Raw genomic sequence first — 22,278 nt, forward strand, 5'->3', positions numbered from 1 at the left:
AAAAGTTTAGAGGTCAAATGAACCTCATCTGTAAATGTTGTAGTTCATTTTAGTGCTGTAGATGTAAAGCATCTTAACATTTATATTCAGTATATAAAGCAAAGTGAATATCATTAAAAAAAATAATTCACTACATTAATTTTTCTTTTTACTTACCAGGCAAATGACACTTGCCACCTGCAACAATTGTGTGATTTTAATTACTATATGTTAATTGTGGGGCAGAATGACACTAAGAGCATTTTGGTAGTTTTTTTTTTTAAATTTAAATTTTAATTTTATGATGGACGCAGGTGTCCCTAATTATGTGGCCGAAATGCGTCGTCATCACCGCGCGACTAGACGAGAGCAACTTTGGACAGTTAAACCATCGAAATTTTCTGTAAATAAATAATAATAATACTAAAAGAATAGAAACACGTTTAGGTGCTTTAAAGGCAGTTTTAAGAAAAGGGGAAAATGACAGACACCTGAGGCCAAAGGCGGACCGACGAAGCGCCTCCTACCCGTGGGAAAGTGACTTCCGGGTTGTGTTGGTCTGGAGAGCAACTCGAAGGAGAACACGTAGTAGTTCGTAGTGGGAAGAATTACAAGAAGGACGAACAACATGTCGTTACTGCTGGACAACCGATTCGGTGAGCTGCCCCCGGACAACTCCGTCAACACCAAACTCTTCCTGGAAACCGTCTCACACCTTCCGTCCTTCTTCGGTGAGCAACAACGAAAGTCCACTTTCCCTCTCTTGACGCCAGTGAACTGATTATATGATGTCATTGGTGAGCCCGGTCACGTGATATAGATGTGCTGGCTTTTTTTTTTCTTCGTGTTGACACTTGACCGCAGCTCGCTGAACTCTGATCAAGTGTTGTGCCAAAGTACTTACCAGCGTAAAAAATAATGTACCCCCTCCCATTTTAAAAGGTGAAGCCTAGCCATCACGTGACTTGTTCTGTGTATTCCTATGATCATTTTCAACAAGGAACAAATTTGAGGTGATTTCCCCATTGCCCAAGAAAAGTTACCGAGCGTACAAATTCTCACAGGAGCTTGTACGCTTTTTTGTTTTTCTTCCTCAAATCAAACTGTCTCTTAAAAATCACTTTCTTATTAAATGTCACTTTTGTCCTTCAGACTGTTTGGGTTCCAATGTGTTCTCTCCCATCAAGTCAGACATTAACGGCAACATCAAGGTGAGTGACTCAATGACATTAATGCGTGTGTTCTCATACATTTATTTAGATGCTATTAATGTGTGCGCGCGCCCACAGAAAATTAAAGAAGTGTACTTGAAAGACCCGCAGCGGTACGTCACCCTGCAGCAGATCCTGGAAGCCGAGCGGCAGGACCTGGGGGCCGAGTGGCCCAAAGCGGGAGCCACGCTGGCTCTCATGTGGCTCAAGAGGTAAGGCAGACGCTATATTAGGTACATCAAAGCAACATGTCTTTAAAAAAAACAAAAAAACAGTCTAGCTCAGTATGTGTTCGTTTCTCTCCTACAGGGGCCTTCGTTTTATCCAAATCCTGCTGCAGAGTTTGGCGGACGGCGAGCGAGACCTGAACCAGCCCAACCTGATACGCGTCAACATCACCAAAGCCTACGAACAGGCGCTCAAGACATACCACGGGTGGTTTGTCCAGAAGATTTTCCATGTGAGTCGAATTGACAAGACGGCATCATGTACCTGCTATACCACTTCTCAAAACGTGTAGAACTTGTACAACTAGTAGCGCGCAGGCTCCCTCTAGTGGTATGCGAAAACTATTGAAATTTATGTTGTATGTTTTAAATCCATTAGATACATTTAAGTACAGTTTCATTGTATTTAACTTATAGCTGACTTACAACATTTATTTTTTTAAAATGTTTGTTTAATTACCATGTAAATTAATTTTTTCATGTTAAATGTTTGTTAATGTTTTTTTTTCTTTCAAATTTCTCTAAATTTAAACCATAAGAGTCAACGTTGAAACTGTGCACAATGTTACAGTGGTTTACAAAAAAAATGTAAAACATACTTTTAAAATGTAAACATTTAAAAATTGTAAATGTTAGGTTCATAAACATTTAAAAATTAGCATTAATTAATATTTTATTTTATTAAAATAAGCCAGACAACACATTTTAAAAACACATATTGACTCAGAACCCCCCCCCCCCCTCCCACCCACTTGTCTGAAAAAGCCTTTGCCCAACTGTCCATTTTTAAAAATGAAGTACGTCCCTTGCACACACGAGTTTGGCCAGCCGTTGATCTCCATTCTATGAGCTTTTGTTTTTCTTATCTTGCAGACGGCATTGTACGCAGCTCCCTACAGGTCCAACTTCCTCAAGGCGCTGTCGAAAGGAGAGGACGTGAAAGAGGAAGAATGCCTGGAAAACGTGCGTCACTTCCTGGTCAACTTTGCCGCCACCGTTGACGCAATTTACGAGATGTACGTGAAGCTCAACGCCGATCTGGACTACACAGTTTGATGTCGGAGGACGCCGTGGCGTCATTTATCGACCTTCCATGTGTGATTTTAATGTATTTATTGTTTTTTGTTCTAATGACAGCATCCGTGAAGCCTTACACTCGAGTGTTACATTTTAGTGTGTGTGTTTTTTTTAACGCAGCCGTCCTGTTGCAGCGTAACATTCATTCCATATCGCTGGAGTCATAAGTTACAATTTGGTAAATTTGAGATGTTTTCAAAAATCTATGTATACTCTTGGTTAGTCCACAAGTGTGGCTATTATTTTTTTCCTCCAAATTATTGACCAATCTAAAGTGCTTGTTTTCTTTGAGAATGCAATGTTAATGGTTGGACAAACATGTCATTTTTGGCAGTACTTTTTGGCCTGATGCCAGCAATATTTGAATATTTAATATTCAGTTCATGAATACAACTGGTGCCTTAATGTGAATGGACCAACAGACAATGTTATAAATAAGTATTTACCAGAAATGATGAAAACATTACAATTTTCCTAAAAGTGTTTTGGTCTACATGTGCTGTGTTTTATTGAATGTTTTGAAAAATCCAAGTATTCTTAAATGTGTCGCAGCAAACCACGTGACATCACTCTCCTCTTATTGGTTGTCGGTAGATCAGCGCGAGAATACAAACCGGAAGAGGGTTTCGTGTACAGAGGAATGAATGAAAAGACGCTTAAAACAAAACAAACACAAGATGGGGTAAAACTTGCTTTTGTTCACTTTTATGATTTTCTACCAGGCTTTAGTATTTTAGGAAACAGCTGAGTACAGGTGTAAAAGAATACGTACGTGTTCGAACTCCGCTATTTGGTAAGAGACGGACTTTTTGTTTGTTTTAACCAGTTGCTTCGTTTTATTTTATTGTTTATATTTTTGATGGGTCCCTCGTTTTGTGTAATGACGCAATCACGGTGGCGCCCAGATTCGTATGAAAGTGTTTACTTTTTTAAAGTTATTTTAAAAGAAGGGCTAACTGTTCGTCGTTTGGTCTCTAGAGGTCAGTGTTGACTTGCTTTGATCAGAACCCTCGCTATCCATCTACATGTACAGTACATCTATTTACGGATCTGGGTTTGATTTTGTTCTTACCCGTACTGACGTCACCATTGTGCGCTAACCATAAATACAAATTAATTTTCATTCTGACTTTTCCATTCACACAATGTTTTCTGGATCAGAAATACCTCCAGAATTCAAATATGAACTACATGTCTTTTTTTTTTCTAGCCTGTCTGACATCAATGCATGGATGATTTAGAGAAGGGAAAGTCAGAGTAAAAGGGAAAGTGTATTTTTGCAGGTAGAGATCCCGCGCCTATCTCAAGCACATTCTCTCTGACACTTGCGTGACCTTTGCTCCACATGTGTAATGTGTGTATGGTGACGTTCATACTCTTTCACTGTTTCAATATTCCGTCAATATCCTGCAAAGACAAACTTGTGCATGTTTCTGCAGCAACCTATGAAATGTGTCTGTGACACAGTCAGTTTTCGGGGCCTTTCAAGCTCCCCCCTTCAATACAACGTGACCTGGAGGCATCATTTTCCTCGCAGCATGCCATTAGGTTTGTTTTGCTACACTCTTCCTGAAAAAAAAAAAAAAGACTGCACATGATGAAATACAGTACTGTAGTACATTGCATGAAAAGGGGTCAGGGGAGCATCCTATTGATGATGGAAATGATGATGACTAAGCATTTTACCTTTTTAAATGCATCAATGAAGTTGAAGTAGAATTAATCAATTGCAATTGTGTCATTTTAATTTAAAACAAACACATGACTTTGCCTATAAATTCATTTGCTAATGCTAACACATTTTGGGGAAATGCCTTAACGAAGAGCAAATATGTAATGGTTTAAGTAAGAGATATTTGAATACAAATGGAGGAATTATATGAGTGATTTAAGTCACAGAACGACTTCAACATATATCTTGAGACGCCACGGTACTATGTAATAATTTATTCTGTATATAATTCTGGGATTTTATGAGTTTTATTGGAAGACAATTTAATTTCTCATCTTTGTGGAAAAAAAAGAAGATTAGGATCACCTTTCCTTTCTCCTTCATTTCCCTGCACTAATCCCACCAGATCAACTCTCCTCCTCCTCTTTCCGCAGGCCGCCTTATCTGAAGTATGTCCCAGGAGGTCGGAGCAGCTTCTGTTCTCCTCTCGGAGGAGCCGGCCGGGCCTGAACTAATCGTCAGCAAGAAAGACGAGAGGAGGAGAGGAGGAGAGCATGTCTGTGTTCCAGGTTGGTTTATCAGCACGGCGCCCGGGCCTGTCCTGACAGATAAATAGCATGAAAAACGCCCCACGTCCAAGCCTGCTACACAATAGGCTCAAATCAGCAAATCACTGCCCGACAACAGCGCCTCAATGACAACAACACTGACCTTTAAGGCCTGGATTATTACTTATCAAGCCCTTATTGCTGTTTAAACCCCAAACAGTGAACAGAATGTTATTACACTTTCCATCTGGGTCATGCTTGCATTAACTAATTACTTTCATTTATGTGCTATGTTGGTGTATTTAAATGGCTTATGCTTAGGTCAAAAGGGTATGACAATGATCTCTTTGTGATTTGCATTATTATAGAATCAGTCCAGCAAAAGGGAGAGGGAATTTTCTCATGGATTCTTAAAAAAAAAATCAAAATCATTAGAATCGGAATCGAATTATTTAACATATTTGTGTGGCTGTCATAGAATTATGTTAAATTGTTGAACGTTTACAGTAGTAGGGATCATTTCCAACCTTGTTAGATAGCAAGAGAAATAAAACCATAAACAAAAAGCACATCTTGTTTTGATCGCCATTTGCTTTTTTTTTTTGGTTTAGTGAAGAGGAAAAATGATTAAACAATTTTATTTTATTATAATATATACCTGTGTCACATAGTATTTAGTTTTGTTTTCTTTGACCTTATTATACAGTTTCACAGTCCAGTGACATCATTCAACTCTGTTTTTAGAGGAAATTATTCCTGAAATATGTATAATAATAAGCAGAGACCATTATTTGGGTCTAGAAAATGTCATTTACTTGACAATCCTCATTAGGAAGCAGAGGGCAAAGGGGACAGGTCATACATACATACATACATACATAGATAATGTACATACATATTTCAACAACATACCTCATGTCCATAGATATAATAATTGCACTTAATAATTATAGAGACACTTTTTTTTCATCCCCCATACAAATCAACATAAATAAATATTTTACAAGCAGTGCAGACACACAAGCAAGTACCCACGGTGATGTTTTCGATTGTGTCAAGTTGCCACATCATTCCAGAGTTATGGATAGAAATCCACAATATTAGGTAGGGGAGACCGGAGCAAGTTGTATCACTTTTTTATATTTATTGGAATCAATACATCATATATAAACAAAATGTATACCAGATGAAAGACCAAAGTCTTGGGTATATTTTTTGTGTTCATGTCATTTTCATACTTTGTGTCAGTGCAGAGTTATAAGCCATCAAATAGAGGGAGTGAATATGTGACATGTTGCCCCACCAATGGGTAAGTTGTCACACTATATTGGGTAAGTTGTCACACTATATTGGGTAAGTTGTCACACTATATTGGGTAAAGATGTCACATTGGATTTTGCAACTCATAAAACAAGGACAAAATTATCTTTGTTCTTCTGTTTTTGTTGATTTGTTTTTACAAATACGTGACTACTTGACCCGTGATACAACTCGTCCCGGTCTCCCCTACGCCTACACAGTCTAATAAGATCCAATACAAGACCTGTATCAAAAAATTCACACACACAAAAAAAACAACCTAAATCCTTGTAAAGGCAGAATTTTCAAAACAGCTCTTGCATCGGACTGAATTAAACCGTGAACCCAATATGTGCAGTGAACGTTTGCCTCTTATAATGACAAAAACTAAATCAGGTCAAAACAGAATCAAAGGACACATTCTGCTCGGCCTGAACGCCACACGGGTTGATTTAGACCTGCGGCGGACGACATTAATTTAAAATCAAACTAAGACATTAAAAGTGTAGCATATTTATCATACTTTAGATAAAAACTTTACTTGTCAGTAATGCGTGACACCCCAAAAATATTCACATCTTAATCCCCCCCCCGCGCCCCATTCTCCATACAATGAGCAGAAGAATCATATTGGAAAAGCCTGAGTGTTCATGATTCTCTCGGAGTGGGCAAGCAGATTCAAGTACAGTAACTACTTGATTATTATTATTATTATGGCAGCTAATGGTCACTGTCGACGCTCTACATCGGTATGAAGAAAAATGGCTGCGGAATCAGCATCTTGGCTCATGATTATCATTTTCCGGCACAGTCCTTTGACACATACGATTGATAATAGACGGTGAACCCTCGCAATTCAAACAAAAGTTTCAGGGGGGAAAAGTCAAACAATGGAATTAAGGATCGGAAAAACGTTTCAGATTCCCGAGGGTCTGCTGCAATAATTCTCAAAAATGTTCCCCTCTAGTGGTACGCAAAATAATATCTGCCCTACAGTTCCGTTGTATTTACCTTTAGGAAATGTTTGTTTTTAAACATTTATTTAGGTACGGTTTTTACGTCACTTTTGCATGACATTTATTTGACTCATTAAGTACTGTTTTTAAAATTTCCCGTACATTTACCCTAAGTGCAGTGTTAATATTCAAACAGTGCATAATGTTACAGTGGCTTCGAGTTGCAACGACAACCTCGATTGAAAACAAGACGGGAAGGAATACACGAGTCGCCGGCATGTTTGTGGTTCGCTATTGACAAATTCAACGATTTGCGTTTTTGTCAATCGCGTATTTATAGGATGGCGCCAAAGCCCTGCCTTGTATGAAAGTAGAACGTTGGTTAAGCAACTACGCTGAGGTGATACATCTCGACTGAGAGATGAGTTTTATATGTCAACGGTGCATTTAGCGAAATCTCAATGCTCGTAAGCCGTTTATTTTTAAGGCGTATGTAAAACGGGATCATAGTTTGTTATATATTTATGGTTTATATCATAAATAATGTAGGCAGTTATAAACATTTCATCGGGTGTGAATTACACTGAGGTCACTCAAAGATGCAATTTAAATTCCGTGTTTTTGTGCGACTTCCTGAATATTTTGGTCAAACTCTTGACTTTGACGATTGCTAGGGCGTCCCACGGTACAAAACGACGGCACGCCGGATATCAAAGCGAGTTGTCGCTGGCCGCGTTGCGTCTCATCTGTAGACTGGAAGTTGGATGTGGGCGTGATGATGATGAGGCTGCTGCTGCTCCAGCATCTGCTGCGTCCCGGCGGCCTCGTACCCGCGGCCCAGCATGCGCTCTTTGATGCAGGGCGGCTGGATTTCACTGATGAGGCACTCCAGAGACTGCAGGCTTCTGCTGAGTGCTGTGGCGTGGCACAGACTCGCGCCCGGCGGCCCACAGCAGACATTTTGCTCCGTGCCGTAGACCTGAGCAAAGGGGGTAACATTTCCAGTCAATTTCCTGAAAGTTTTCCCGTGAATTTCCATGGGAAGTTGAGAATTGAAAATTTTCAATGGTAATTAACTGGGAATAGAGGGTTAAAGTAAACCCCCGGGCTAAAGTATCCTAGGACAGATTAACCCCCCGGGTAAAAGTGTCCTAGGACAGATTAAACCCCGGTTTAAAGTGTCCTCGGACAGATTCATACTTGGGGGTTAAAGGGTCGTAGGACAGATTAACTCCAGAGAGTTAAATGGTCCTAAATCAGATTAACTCCCTAGGGTTAAATGGTCCTAGAACAGATGAACTCCCGAGGGTTAAATGGTCCTAGGACAGATTAACTCCCGAGGGTTAAATGGTCCTAGGACAGATTAACTCCCGAGGGTTAAATGGTCCTAGGACAGATTAACTCCCGAGGGTTAAAGTGTCCTAGGACAGATTAACCCCTGGGTTAAAGTGTCCTAGGACAGATTAATCCCTGGGGGTTAAAGGGTCCTAGATCATATTATAGCCCCCCCTAATATTTAGCAATTACATTCTAACTCTAACCTTAACACTAACCCCTGGAGATTAATCTATCCTAGGACACTTTAACACTTGGGGATTAATCTGTCCGAGGACCCTTTAATCTGTTTTGTTACACCGGAATATGCAACTGCAACTCTACCTGAGGATGGACAGGAACTGGAAGAGGGGGAGGGTGGAAATGTGTCTGGTGGTGTTGGCCGAGTCGGGGATGCGGGGGCGCCATGGTACCCAGCACCTGAGAAACGAAGCAGTCGCTATTGGGCGTAGCGGTGAGACCGTCCCAAAGCGGTGTGAAAAAGTGTCTGACTGAGAAGTGACCCTGCATGGGAGGGTGCACCCCGTACGAGGAGGAAGACACAGGCAGGCAGCTTTCGGGAGATTGCCCCACGCCGGAGTCGGTCGCTCCGAGGTTGTACATCCTGGCCGCTCCCTGCCGGTACACCTGATGCCTGTGCTGCCACGCCACGTAGTCGTCTTGGGCCACGCGAGCCGCACTCTGCGTGGGGACCACCGCCCCGCCAAATGCCATGCTACTTTGCGTCGGGGGGACGCCCGCGCCTAAGTCCGAGTACGCCACGGCCGCCGCCGCCTGCAGAGAGGGGCTGGCCCTGGCCTCGCCCCCTGGCCGGGGGACTCCGTTCAGATGCCTCATCAGGCTCTGAACCTCCGCTAGCTCAGAGCGAGGAAGCAGGCCGTGATCTCCGGAGGGCATCCCGGCACTAGAACAAAGCGTCTCCACGGGGACGTCGGGCTTACACGAGTTTACGTGGTAGGCCTTGTGCCCGTGCCGGACGCTATAGCCGTTATTCACTGGATTTTTATATGGCGTCAGACAAGCCTGGTTGTGTGTCTGTTTAGTCCTTTTCCCCTCGGAGTTCTTCACCACACCCTTAACCGCCGCCGCCGCCGCCTTGCCGATGGCCAACAAGCCTTGGTAGCCTCCGGAGTAGGGCTGCGAGTAGGGGCTGCAGCCCTGACCCGTGGTGTCCAAGCCGTTCACCGTCTTGCTCAGCTGTTTGTGTTGCGGCACCCGGATGTCCGAGGGAAAGATCTTGATGCGCAGCGGGCTGCTGGCGGTCTTCTTGGCGAAGGCGTCCAGCTCGGCGGGAGACGGATATCGGGAAGTCGCCGAGGGTGGCTCACCTGAATACGAAAGGAGACATTAGTCTTGTATTTCATCAAGAGCAACACAATTCGGTTACAGGTCGGGTTTGCAATTTTATCGTACAAGATTTGAATGAAGCCCTCGCATCTTTAAACAAAGTCACATCCCTTACCAACGTGAACGTACATGAGAGGTGCACTTTACAAACATGCAAGGTAAACAAGGTGATCTTAGCCATGCCGGCTACATTGCTTTGCACGCCTTACTCATGTTGACGCTGCGCCGCAGGGTTATAATTAGGGATGGGAATCTTTGAATGTCTCACGATTCGATTCGATTTCGATTTTTGGGTGTGCGATTCGATTCAGAATCAATTTTCAATTAGGAGCGATTTTTGATTCAAAATGATTTGAATGGCAATGATTTTTGCTTCAATTTATAGATGTTCAAGAAATCGTAATGATCTTCTCCAGTCTGACTCGCTAATGCTAATTAGTGCACTTTTATCACTCAAAAGAACGGCTCCTAAATTTTTATTTTTATTGGAATAATTTGATTGTGACTTTTTCCTTCCACTCGCTAATGTGGCTACAACTTAACGGTGTATCAGACCGCGTGGAACCACACTGCCCCCTAAGTGGCCAAATCGGGTACAACATGAACAGCGCTCCCAATAAAGGCACACACAAACAAAAGGAAGACAGTGTAAAATCATTTAAATAAAATCGATTTGGGGGCATTTAAAAATCGATTCTGAATCGTACTAAATGAGAATCGCGTTTCTTACGAGAATCGATTTTTTTGGGCACACCCCTAGTTATAATAGTTTTAGATTTTTCATGATAGTTTCGTTTTAATTTCTATCTATCTATCTATCTATATATCATACATTTTTAGCGCATGTTTAGATTTAGTTTTAATTATCTTTTTTCAATGCTTGGCTTGGCTGTGACGAAGACGACTCGGCAGTGACGAGGACTTGGCTGTGGCGAGGACTTGGCGGTGACGAAGACTTGACGCACAAACTTCCACACATAACATCGGCAATGCACCCACATCGACTGGACAAACACAACAGATTAAATACGCCAACACTAATGAGACACACCTGGGGAAGGGAAGGCACACACAGGTGGACGTGGTTAGACATAACGAGACAAGAAACCAGGAACACAAAAACACCAACTACAGACAAAAAAACAACAAGAACACCCATAAACAAAAACCCAACCCAAACATGACAAACAGATGGCGTCAGTGTTATGTCAATAGCTAGTTTCAAAATCTGTTATGCTTTTTATAGATTGCATCCGACTATGAATGGCTTGCCTAAAAAGTCTGCCGGGATGGGCTGCAATAAATGCAAATAAGCGCCATCGAAAATTGCCAACCGGCCGGATGGCAATGGCGTCCACGGGCAAAGCCGCGGAGCTCAAACGGGGGACAGAAACGCCGCAGACCGATCGGCAAGACCGACCCGCGATTGAATCGCAAGCGAAGGAGTCGACAGCGGGACAAACGGCAACTGGATTCAAATGTCATTAGTCGGGTAATTTCAAGGCTGCCTAACGCCAAGCGACGGTGTAAAGGTTGGAAAAGGTGGCCCCGTTTAAAACAATCAACGAGGCCTGGGCTGTAAATTGCAGCCGGCTTGCAGAGTTGGGCTTTTTATTAAAGTGGATGCGAGTCAGCCGGGATCGTAGCGGCTGAAGAGAAGACTGCAATAAGAATAAAAACTACACTTCATTTAATTCTCAATAACAAAACCAATTCTAGCTTTGCGGGGGCGAGCGAGCTTGCTCCCGTCTGAAATTGATTCGGGAGTTTATTTCATTTCAGGCACACGGTGAGTGAGAATACCACCCCCCCCCCCCCAATACCACCCACCACGACCGTGAAAATGATTCAATCTACACCATCCTTCCCATGAAGGAAAGAAATTGGGTGTTTAAAATGGAGAGAAAAGAGCGAGGAGGAGTGTTCAATCCAGGGGGGAATTGAACAGAAACGCCACAAAGCAAAACATTGCTTACTTAGTATGTGGAGCACCAAAAACAATAACATCCGCCGTGCCGGGAGAGACCTTAATACTCACGGAACACAATCCATTTCTCAACGTTGGTTGCTAGTTTTAACTCAAAATTTTGAAAATACTCATCAGTAGTGACAGACAAATGACATTTTAAAAAAAAAACACATTTTCGCAACTTGCCGTCAACTGAAAAAAACATGACATGTTCTCAGGGCTCAGGTAACGACCAATCACGGCTAAGCAAGCGAACGTCACATGACCAAAGCCAGAAAACAGGTGAGCCGTGATTGGTCGTTACGTGAGGCCTGAGGACATGTCATTTGCAGTCAGCAACAGGTGAAAAAAGGTGTTTTTAAAGGTGTTAATTGGACGTGAAAAATAATATAAATATTCATATTTATTCTATATTTATATAAATATTAATTACAGACAAAATATGAACTTTTTACTGCTAAAAATAACTAAATAAGTGACATATCCCTTTAATCAATACATGTAATTTTAAGGAAAAATTCTATATCGGGATACTGATTCATTTAAATTATCTGTAATTGTTTTTTTTTTCAGGAAGAAATTTTTAATATGTATCAAAAGTACTAGTTGTATCAGTACTTATTATTGGTATCAGTGACTACTCAAGAATTGCGTATCAAAATGGTAATGGTCTGAAAAAAATATATGCCTTTATAGACAATCCATATGGCAAAAATAATCCTTTATGAATCTTTAGGGTTACGATGAAAATAATCCTTTATTGATAATACATAGATTTATGGCTGTGCGATAATCCTCAACCAGATGCCCAAAACATTTGTAGCCTCTGGCAAATATTGATGAACATAAAAGATCAAATTGTTCACACGGGATGATTGGGGGTGGACGCGCAATGATGCATTTAAAGCATAATTGCAGAAAAGTGCTCTATTTTCCATGCCGGATAATGTTAGCCATTTACGAGACACGGCTAATTTAGCGAGAAGAAAATCAAAAGGCGGCGTTCTCTGTGAAAAATGTCGCCGTGTCATGTGTGTGGAGCTGGCACGGCTTGGCAGGGTGTCTGGTTTTGTTAGGCCAGAGATTAGAGCCCTGTCAGAGCCGCCCAGACACAACACAGCTGCACTTCCAACTGTGGCTGCATGGCTGCGCTACTATGGAAACCTCATTAGTTAATAGCCCCCCACCCCCACCGCCCAACACTTGCCGCTGCCTCCTCCTCCTCCTCCTGGCCCCTATGCTGCACGCACATTTTTATCAACCCGGCATTAGGTGTGTGTGATGCTAAAGCTGGGCGTCGTTGCCAAAAATTCAAGTCATGATTTGGGTTGAACATTTTAGCGATTAGATGACAATGTCGCATTCTCTTTTGTTTAACGTGTCAGTTTTACAGTCAACTTCAACTCGGAGTGACAAACAGCTAGAATCGAGCACATTTTGCCCCCAGAGATGTCAAAATTGATCGATTAATCGGCAAGTAATCGATTATAAAATTAATCGACAACTATTTTAATAATCAATTAATCGTTCGGAGCAATTTTTTCATTTAAAATTGAATTGAGCACATTTTGCCTTTAGAGCTGTCAAAATTAATTGATTAATCGACGAGTAATTGATCAAATTAATCGACAACTATTTTAATCATCGATTAATCGTTTGGAGCAAATTTTCCATTTAAAATTGAATTAAGCACATTTTGCCTTTAGAGCTGTCAAAATTAATTGATTAATCGACGAGTAATTGATCAAATTAATTGACAACTATTTTAATCATCGATTAATTGTTTGGAGCAATTTTTTCCATTTAAAATTGAATTAAGCACATTTTGCCTCTAGAGCTGTCAAAATTAATTGATTAATCGACGAGTAATTGATGATCAAATTAAATCGACAACTATTTTAATCATCGATTAATCTTTTGGAGCAATTTTTTCATTTAAAATTGAATTGAGCACATTTTGCCTTTTGAGCTGTCAAAATGAATTGATTAATCGGCAAGTAATCGATTATCAAATTAATCGACAACTATTTTAATCATCGAGTAATCGTTTGGATCCCTTTAAAATTGTCAAAATACTCTGATTTCAACATATCAACAGTAAATGTTCACTGATTTTTTTAGTCCTTGATGTTTAATCAAAATAAGAATAAGAATTTGCAACCATCTGTCTTTACTTTGGAAAACAACGACCGACCCGAACATAGTACAACATCAATCCACTTTTCTTTTCTTTTTTTATCACTATATGAATATGAACTACAAAATAAACACCAATCACTGGTTAACAAACAGTAATGGGGGGGATGCTTTTGTAATACACTTTCATGTAAAATTTAAATGAATCCTATTAGTTAATTGATTTTAAAAATATTTAATAGTGACAGCACTATTTCCCCTCTAAAGAACTGCTTCAACATGAGTCTTCTTTGCATTTCCTCAAAGTGAGCGCAAGGGAGGTGTAAAAGTTTCTACATGGTCTCTATTTGGCGGATTTCAACATCCAACCCGAACCTCGACTGGTCCAGTAATAGATTCATAACAACCGCGGTCATCAATTGACTTCTGCGCCCCAAAGATAAGCAACGAAAACAAGCGAGAAGAGCCAAGGTTCCCCCGAGCAACCAGCAAGTGTTGTCAGGTGAAGAAATGGCACGCAAAGATAATTAACAGCCCGACCTTGATCACCCGGAAACCGGCCCACCGCACGCTGCGTCACAGGCGGGGGGGAACAACAGTGTGGAAAAACAAGCATAGCGGACGACATCATGCGGTGCTGACAAATTCTTAATTATTCGACCCCCCCCCCATGCCTGCCCCTCTGCACAGTGATTGAAGTTGATTGCAGGACTTAAAAGACATTGGATGTGCTCTCCTTTCAGCACTAATTCTCAATCTGGGGTCATCTCATCCCTCAAAATGGAGCAATTGAGGGACTAATGCCCTTGCATGTGGGCAAGGAGAGCCACGGTTGCTGACGCACTTTCAGTTGTTTAGTGAACGGGACAGTCATACACTCAAATACAAAATGAGAGCGCTTGCAAGAAGCTGCTGTAGGCTACAGCTCGTGCCCAGATGCAGACAAACCGGTCAACTCCATTCCAGCTCCTGCTTTCATTCACTAGGCCACACCCCTTAAAGGCACACACTGAATAAAGTAAATAAACATAAAGTAATAACGCTAAAGATGTTTTCTTTGATTATGTTTTTATTAGGTGTTTGGAAGTATTGTACTATCATTAGCTCGCTAGCACGCCAGCGCTAATACGTTAGCATGCTATCTTTGTTAGTGTGTTAGCAGGTTTATGTAGTGGATGTTAACAGGCCTATATGGCAAATTAAAGTTTTTTTAAAAATTTGTTTAGGTCTATTCATCTGATGCGATTAAAAAAAAGAAAGAAAAAAATATTAAAAATGAGGGGCGTCAGGCGATTATAATTTTTAATCGAATCGCATGACTTCACTGGTTAACTCACAATTAATCACAAATTTTATATCTGTTCTAAATATACAATAAAAAAAATCTAGGTTTTCATACTCTTGTTAACAAAATTGAAAAAAACATTTTTAACTAATAGAAATATTTCTAATTAATTTTTGACGTCTATAGCCGTCAATGGCAGTGAATGAGTTAATAGCTAACTCACGATTAATCACAAATTTTATATCTGTTCTAAATGTACAATAAAAAAAATCTAGGTTTTCATACTCTTGTTAACAAAATTGGAAAAAAAAAATTTAACTAATAGAAATATTTCTAATTCATTTTTGACGTCTATAGCCGTCAATGGCAGTGAATGAGTTAATTGCGAACTCACGATTAATCACAAATTTTATATCTGTTCTTAATGTACAATTTTAAAAAAAAAAATCAAGGTTTTCATACTCTTGTTAACAAAATTAGATTTTTTTTTTTTAACTAATAGAAATATTTCTAATACATTTTTGACGTCTATAGCCGTCAATGGCAGTGAATGAGTTAATTGCTAACTCATGATTAATCACAAATTTTATATCTGTTCTTAATGTACAATTTAAAAAAAAAATCAAGGTTTTCATACTCTTGTTAACAAAATTGGTTTATTATTTTTTTTAACTAATAGAAATATTTCTAATACATTTTTGACGTCTATAGCCGTCAATGGCAGTGAATGAGTTAATGATGCCACTGGATTTGGTGTTTTGGCCCGTTCGCTGATTGCGGCTGCCAAGTGGCACACTTTCACAGGCGAACTCATAATCCTGATTTCATCCCTCCATGCAATCGTCAAGCGGCGCCGTGCATCGAGCGCTCGTTTCCGAAGTTATGCAAACACAAGCGCGGAAACATTCGGCGAGGAAGGGGGGGTGGGGGGTTGGATTTGTTTCGGTGGTATGTAAATGGTCTTTCATAAACTTTATTCCTCCCCCGAACAACCCCTCTCCATGCTTACCGCCTCTTAAAAACAGGCTAATCTTTTTCCCGTGGTCACACTTGAAGCCTCCCCCCCCCCCCCCTCCAGATTAGAGCGGATACCTCATTGTTTGGGAGCAGTTAAGAGTTAATCACTGATTTACGGGCAAAACAAGGCCCTTGCACGACCTCCAGCTGTTACCCGGAGGGGACGCTTAACGCCGAGGGCCCGCTGGATCCTCCGATTCTCACGCGAGATAACGCCGGCGTTCGTGCATTATTCCGTGATAATCATTTCCCCCCCCAACACCGGCGCCGCTCTTTTTGGATTTCACGGCGAAATCCTTATCCCCGGCACTTTGCCTGCGATAACAAGAGAGCCGATCAGAATGCGACTCGGCGCGCACTTAATTACAGCTCGTGATATTTAACATAACAGCGTTTAAAAGCAAACCCGGAACGGTTGCCGTGACAACCTTCCCGATGCGCACACTCGGCCCGGTAAGTCCAGTCATTAAAAGCTTGTAATTAATTGGCCTTCCCTCCCGTCATCTGTTGTTTGCTGCATAACAGTCAGCACCTCACTCAACCTGTCAATGCTGAGCTGGGCAAGCGGTGATGAACGGGCCCTCGCACCCCCCCACACATGCCCGTTAGGGGTGCGCCAGATGGAGGACTCCATGTGAGTAAACAGCCTTCCCCCCGCTATGTCGCGGTTCATCGTTTGCTCTATTGCGGTTTCGTCAAAGATTTTTTTATAGACTTTTATGAGGGTTGCAGTTATTCAATATTTTTTCAAATCAAGTTTTCTACCGATGAGCACACGGACTAATTGAGTAATTGGATAAAAAAAAAATTAAAAAAAAAGATTTTACCAACTCATTCACTCCCAGCCATTTTCACTGAAGCAACCCCCTTCGCTCTGGATTTTGACAGATTTTGCAAGGCCCACAGAATATTGTGTTCTATTGCTATAAAAACATGGACCCTACCAAAAGAAAAACGAGAGTCTCTTCTTTCATTGGGATTTTTTTTAAATATTCGTATCAGTTTCGGTTTTGCAGCAATTAGCATTAGAATATAGGCGATTTTCATCATTATTTACAAATGTGTTTTGAATGGTAGGAAAAAGAGCCTTTTTTCAACATGGCCCTAGTTGATCTCTTATACTCTGCTGCCACCTGCTGGCCGTTTTTGTAATAACTATTATTGCTTCAAGTGTTCTCTTCAGTTCAGAGGCTGCATCAAAGTCTTCTGTATGCTCTAAAAACTTTTTTTTTTTATTTTTTTTTTTACGTATAAAAACGTCTTTGGGAGCGTGGTAATATTTAAAATAGGACATATTCGTACGTTTTTTGGGGAGCAAAAAAAAAACACTGGCAAAAAGAGTTTGTTGCAACATGGCCCTGGTTGATCTTTTATACTCTGCTGCCACCTGCTGGCCGTTTTTGTAATAACTTCTATTTTTTTCAAGCGTTCTCTTTGCATCTTTTGTATGCTCTTGCATAAAAAAAAAAAAAGTAACGTATAAAAACTTATGGGGAGTGAAGGACAAAGAACAAAAAAAACATATTTACACGTTTTTTGGTTTGAAAGAGTTAAAGAGGAACTCGAGGCAAAACGTTTCTTTGCAACTACTACGTGTCCTCACTAGCATCAACAACGTATGCTGATTAAAATTCCGTTTGGGGAGTAAGAATGATATGAATCCATTTTTTTCTCTGAGGTTGCCGCCATTTTGTCTGCCCTCGGGCTCGCATTGCAAACGTCACTACTAACCTATTTTCTGGGTTTGGCCATAACAATACCGCTTTTGCTCATATGGCGTCACCATAATCAACGTAAACGAAAAGTTCCTTCGTGTACCCAAATGGACCCAAACCGTATGTCAGGATGAAATATCTCAAACTAGCGCATGAGTAGCTTCCGTGATGTTAGGATGCGTTCCTATTTATCTTCCTGTCGGTCTGGAGGGTTGCTTGTTCACGTCTGCCCCGTGGTCGAGGCAACCTCGCCGTCGTCGCCGCAGACGACGAGGGGTAATGGGAAATGTGAAAAGCAGACGCGGGGGCATGTTGACACCGGAGCACACGCTCTTGGATGTCCCTCGCACCAACTCTCTATTTATGACACGTCTTCCATAAACGCGACGGATCAAACATATACAGCGAATCCTTACGGCTTCTTTTAGGGATCGTGAAGAGCAACGTTTAGATTTTGTCTGAAATTTATTTGATAACTTCATTTAATACCTTTAAAAACTAATTTGTCCACTTTCTGTCAACTAGAGATGACATCACCTGTGCTGAGGAAATCGGTAACGACCAATCATGGCTCAGTTTGCTGACCGAACCCAGAAAACAGGTGAGCCATGATTGGAAAAAAAAATTGTTAAAAAAAAAAATTATGTAGTTATCATCAGTAATTCATTCAGGACAAAATATTACCTTTTTACTGCTAAAAATGGCTCAATGAGTCAAGTAATGTCAAAATGAATTGATTAATCGGCAAGTAATCGATTATCAAATTAATCGGCAACTATTTTAATAATCGAGTAATCTTTTGGAGCCATTTTTTTTTTTCAATTTAAAATTGTCCAAATCCTGTGATTTCAGCATGTCAACGGTAATTGTTCATTATTATTATAGATCTTCTGTGTTTAATCAAAATAAGACTTTTGCAAACATCTGTTTTTACTTTGGAAAACAATGACTGAACTGGTAACATAGTACAACATCAATCCCCCTTTTTATTTTTTATTTTTATCACTATACGAATACGAAGTACAAAATGAACACCAATCACTGGTTAATAAACAGTAATCAGGAAAAAAAAAAGATTTTTAAAAATACATTTCAATACAAAATTAAAATGAATCCGATTAGTCAATTGAATAATTAATCGATTAATGCTTTTGCTGGTTAGGAGGTACTTGGCCCCCCCCAAAAAAAAAATTCACCCCGTGTACGTCACTAAAAAAAGGTTAAGAACCACTGCTTGAAATAATTGGCTATACAGTGATGTTTGTTCCATGACCACACTCATAACTCAAAACATTCATATCTCAAATAATTTTTCGAATGAATTCACTCCATGCTTCAATTTTTAAATAACATAAAATATTGTTACAGATGAATGTATTGCTTGTGTTTGTTTAAAAAAAATACTTGGGAAGAGGCCCTTCAAAAATATAATCACATATTAAATCGTAAGAATGAGGGGAAAAAAGAAATGTAATCAGATTATTTTAACAACCCTTCAAGGCTATTTTGAATTTTAAAGGATTTATTCAGGATTTAGCCAAACACAGCAAAAATATATGACATGACATAAAGTATCTCGTTAAAAGTATACCGTTGATGTTTGTAGAATAATCCAATTATTTGATCATTCATGACCTATTTTTTTCCCTGAAGACACACAAAAAAAAATTTTTTTTTTAAGAAATGGTGTGTTGTCCTCCAATTCTGGAAGGTGCATTTTCCATCTAGTTTATGCTCCGCAGAAACATTTACGAGCAGGCGAGGCTTTACTATGCTTCCAATCACCCCATTTTTGTCTCCATTGCATCGCGGTGGCTGCATGCGGCATGACCTCGGGCTCAAACACTTAGCCGTGTGTGTGTGTGTGTGTGTGTGTGTGTGTGTGTGTGTGTGTGTGTGTGTGCTCCAGGAGGCTCCTCAGCACCCGTGTCACTCCTCATTTGTTTCCGTGGCGCTCTGCCCAGCGTGGGCAAAGTTTCCCTCCTCTAAACCGGGCCCGGGCAAGGCCAGCAGCACGGGTGCGGGGGAAAGGGGTGGTGGTGGGGGGGAGGGGCGCACATTTTCAAGGCCTGGCTTTCAAGTCGAGATAAGAGAGCGGGTCGTTCATCCACTGCCGTTCGCATAATTCCTTACAGTGCTTTCACAGAAATGGGCCTCTTGGGCTTGCGAGCTTTCATGTCCGTTCCCTTTCCATTTATTGACAGCTAAAAATGGAAATGGCTTTGAAAAGCGCAGCTAAAGGATGTCCCCATTTAACTGGATCCAACAAGGACTCATTTAGTGAGGAGGCCACACAGAGCGAGCTCCCGCCGCCACACTCGCGCTTGAAATGTCAGGCTGGCTGCCACAGGGGGGGGGATGGGGGGCTGCGCACACCCCTGGGTGGGGTCTGCGTCCCCGCAGGTAAACAGGATGAGAACGCAGATCCCAAATCCCATTTTCACTGAAGCAACCCCCTTCGCTCCCGGCTGTTTTACTGGATTTTGCCAGGCCCAACAGAATATTGTGTTCTATTGCTATAAGAACATGGAACCTACCAAAAGAAAAACAAGAGTCTCTTCTTTCATCAGGACATTTTTAAATATTTGTATCAGTTTTCGGTTTTGCAGCAGATAGCATTAGAATATAGCCGAGTTTCATCATTATTTACAAATGTGTTTTGAATGGTGGGGAAAAGAGCCTTTTTTTCCAACATGGCCCTGGTTGATCTCCTGCTGCCACCTGCTGGCCATTTTTGTAATAACTATTATTGCTTCAAGTGTTCTCTTTAGTTCAGAGGCTGCATCAAAGTCTTCTGTATGCTCTAAAAACAGTTTTTTAAATGTATAAAAACGTCTTTGGGAGCATTTAAAATAGGACATATTTATACGTTTTTGGGAGCAAAGAAAAGTTTCATCATTATTCACATTTCCTGTTGAAAACACTGGCAAAAAGAGTTTGTTGCAACACACCGAGCGAGCTCCCGCCGCCACACTCGCGCTTGAAAGGCTGGCTGCTGCGGGGGGGGGGGGGGGAGTTGCGCACACCCCTGGGTGGGGTCTGCGTCCCCGCAGGTAAACAGGATGAGAACGCAGATCCCCCCCCCCCAATTCAGCCCCGAGGCCAACCGAGCCCTTCTGTTCCAGCGTTTAGCAGACAAGCTCTCCACTGATTCCCAATTAATATTTCATAACAGGAAAGGCAGAGACTTCATCGAGGGAGAAATGGGAGCGTAGAAGGGAGGGGAAAGTCTCTTTACTCCAATTGAACCCGCTACATCAGAGCTTTTATGGCTCTTTTAATAGGTTCCGTGACCTCAGGACGCATGAAACTGGAACCCAACGAGGTCTAATTACCTCAAATGCCGCACAAACACTGCGCGGAGGAATCAAACAATGAATGGTGCCGTGATTCATCGGGTAAACACACAACCAGAGGTGGCAAAAGAACTCACACTCTTTATGGCGGTGTCTTGATTTGCAAGTACCCCAACTTACGAGTTTTTCAAGCCAATATTTTGCTTTGGATTGCGAGCCACATTTTAAATGACAAGCAATCTTAAAAGGGAAGCCAATCCCTCTAAAAATTCTTGACAATAATATGTTCTATGCAGCCCCGCTAGTGTGAATACGGTGTTGTGGTTAACATTGTGTTAGTGGAATATGAATTACGCAGCAAAATTTAACCGTTTTTATCCATCTCAGGGGGGCGGCCATTTTGCCACCTGCCGTGGAGTGAAAATGACATCACAGTTGCTCAGGTCGCAGCTAACAACCAATCACAACTCAGAAAACAGCTGAGCTGTGATTGGTCGTTGCCTGAGCCCTGAGCAACTGTGATGTCATCTTCGGTCGACAGCAAGAGGCAAAATGGCCGCCCCCCCCCGAGATGGATAAAAACGGTTGAATTTTGCTGCACAACTCTTATTCCACAAATGGAATAGTAATCAGAATGTCAAGTTTAGACTCGTGAGGTCATATACAACATATTATTGTCAAGAAATGTTTAAGGTTGACTTACCCTTTAAAATACACTCCAGGCCCGCTGAAAAATAGTTTATGAACCAATTTAAGATTAAACAAAGAACTGTTGACCAACTTAATAAAATTGCTTCAAGTGGTAAAACACGACTGGATTAAGTTTATCCAAAGTGATATTTTAAGTTTAATTAATTATGAGTTCATTAAACTTAATATATTGACTTTGTATTAACTTAATTCAGTCCAAAGTGATATTTTAAGTTTAATTAATTATGAGTTCATTAAACTTAATATATTGACTTTGTATTAATTTAATTCAGTCGTGTTTTACCACTTGAAGCAATTTTATTAAGTTGGTCAACAATTCTCTGTTTAATCTTAAATTGGTTCAACAGTTTCAACTGCTGGTCACATGACATATGGACGCCATCTTGTTACCCTGCTGAATCCGAGTTGGCCAAACTCTCTTTAAATACGGCTCTGGGTTCGACAATTCTCTTTTTAGAGTGTACTTGGTCTAGCAATTTTCTTATCCTCCCTACCTAC

The 22,278-nt window shown here is 40.9% G+C and overlaps 3 protein-coding genes and 1 long non-coding RNA gene across 7 annotated transcripts in view; 2 read left to right on the forward strand and 2 right to left on the reverse strand.

The window, feature by feature from the left end:
* The window catches only part of sgsm1b (small G protein signaling modulator 1b), a 33,883-nt gene extending 33,238 nt beyond the window's left edge, over positions 1–645 (reverse strand). Inside the window, exon 1 of the mRNA XM_077586217.1 lies at positions 507–645. The gene's annotated coding sequence lies outside the window, so the exon portion shown is untranslated. The remainder of the gene's footprint in view (positions 1–506) is intronic.
* Positions 561–2,977, forward strand: LOC144064062 (glycolipid transfer protein-like). Its single transcript, XM_077586248.1, has 5 exons — positions 561–710; positions 1,132–1,190; positions 1,269–1,402; positions 1,500–1,650; positions 2,291–2,977. Exons 1-5 carry the CDS (start codon positions 608–610, stop codon positions 2,471–2,473), a joined length of 630 nt encoding a protein of 209 aa, XP_077442374.1. The 5' UTR covers positions 561–607; the 3' UTR covers positions 2,474–2,977.
* Positions 2,978–3,703: 726 nt separating this feature from the next.
* LOC144064063 (uncharacterized) lies at positions 3,704–5,309 on the forward strand. Of its 2 annotated transcripts, none has more exons than XR_013296700.1 (3): positions 3,704–3,777; positions 3,934–4,042; positions 4,601–5,309. It is a non-coding gene; the product is annotated as an uncharacterized LOC144064063 (long non-coding RNA). The 2 variants fall into 2 exon arrangements; XR_013296699.1 differs by having other exon boundaries at positions 3,711–3,848.
* Positions 5,310–5,510: 201 nt separating this feature from the next.
* LOC144064056 (protein FAM222A-like) overlaps positions 5,511–22,278 on the reverse strand; it is a 30,093-nt gene continuing 13,325 nt past the window's right edge. For 2 of the 3 annotated variants that reach the window (XM_077586239.1, XM_077586238.1), the window contains exons 3-4: positions 8,629–9,632; positions 5,511–7,948 (exon numbers count right to left, since the gene is read on the reverse strand). In XM_077586239.1, coding sequence (XP_077442365.1) covers positions 7,712–7,948; positions 8,629–9,632 — 1,241 coding nt within the window. In that variant the 3' untranslated portion in view covers positions 5,511–7,711. Of the gene's footprint in view, positions 7,949–8,628; positions 9,633–11,627; positions 11,816–22,278 lie in introns of those variants that run through there. The other variant, XM_077586240.1, reaches the window with a different exon arrangement.

Source organism: Vanacampus margaritifer, chromosome 14 (assembly GCF_051991255.1).
Source record: "Vanacampus margaritifer isolate UIUO_Vmar chromosome 14, RoL_Vmar_1.0, whole genome shotgun sequence".
Classification (NCBI taxonomy): domain Eukaryota; kingdom Metazoa; phylum Chordata; class Actinopteri; order Syngnathiformes; family Syngnathidae; genus Vanacampus; species Vanacampus margaritifer.

Coding starts and splice junctions, on each gene's coding strand:
- LOC144064062 (XM_077586248.1), top strand. CDS start 608: ATGTCGTTACTGCTGGACAACCGATTCGGTGAGCTGCCCCCGGACAAC. Junction 711..1,131: donor ACACCTTCCGTCCTTCTTCG/GTGAGCAACAAC, acceptor TTTGTCCTTCAG/ACTGTTTGGGTTCCAATGTG. Junction 1,651..2,290: donor TTGTCCAGAAGATTTTCCAT/GTGAGTCGAATT, acceptor CTTATCTTGCAG/ACGGCATTGTACGCAGCTCC.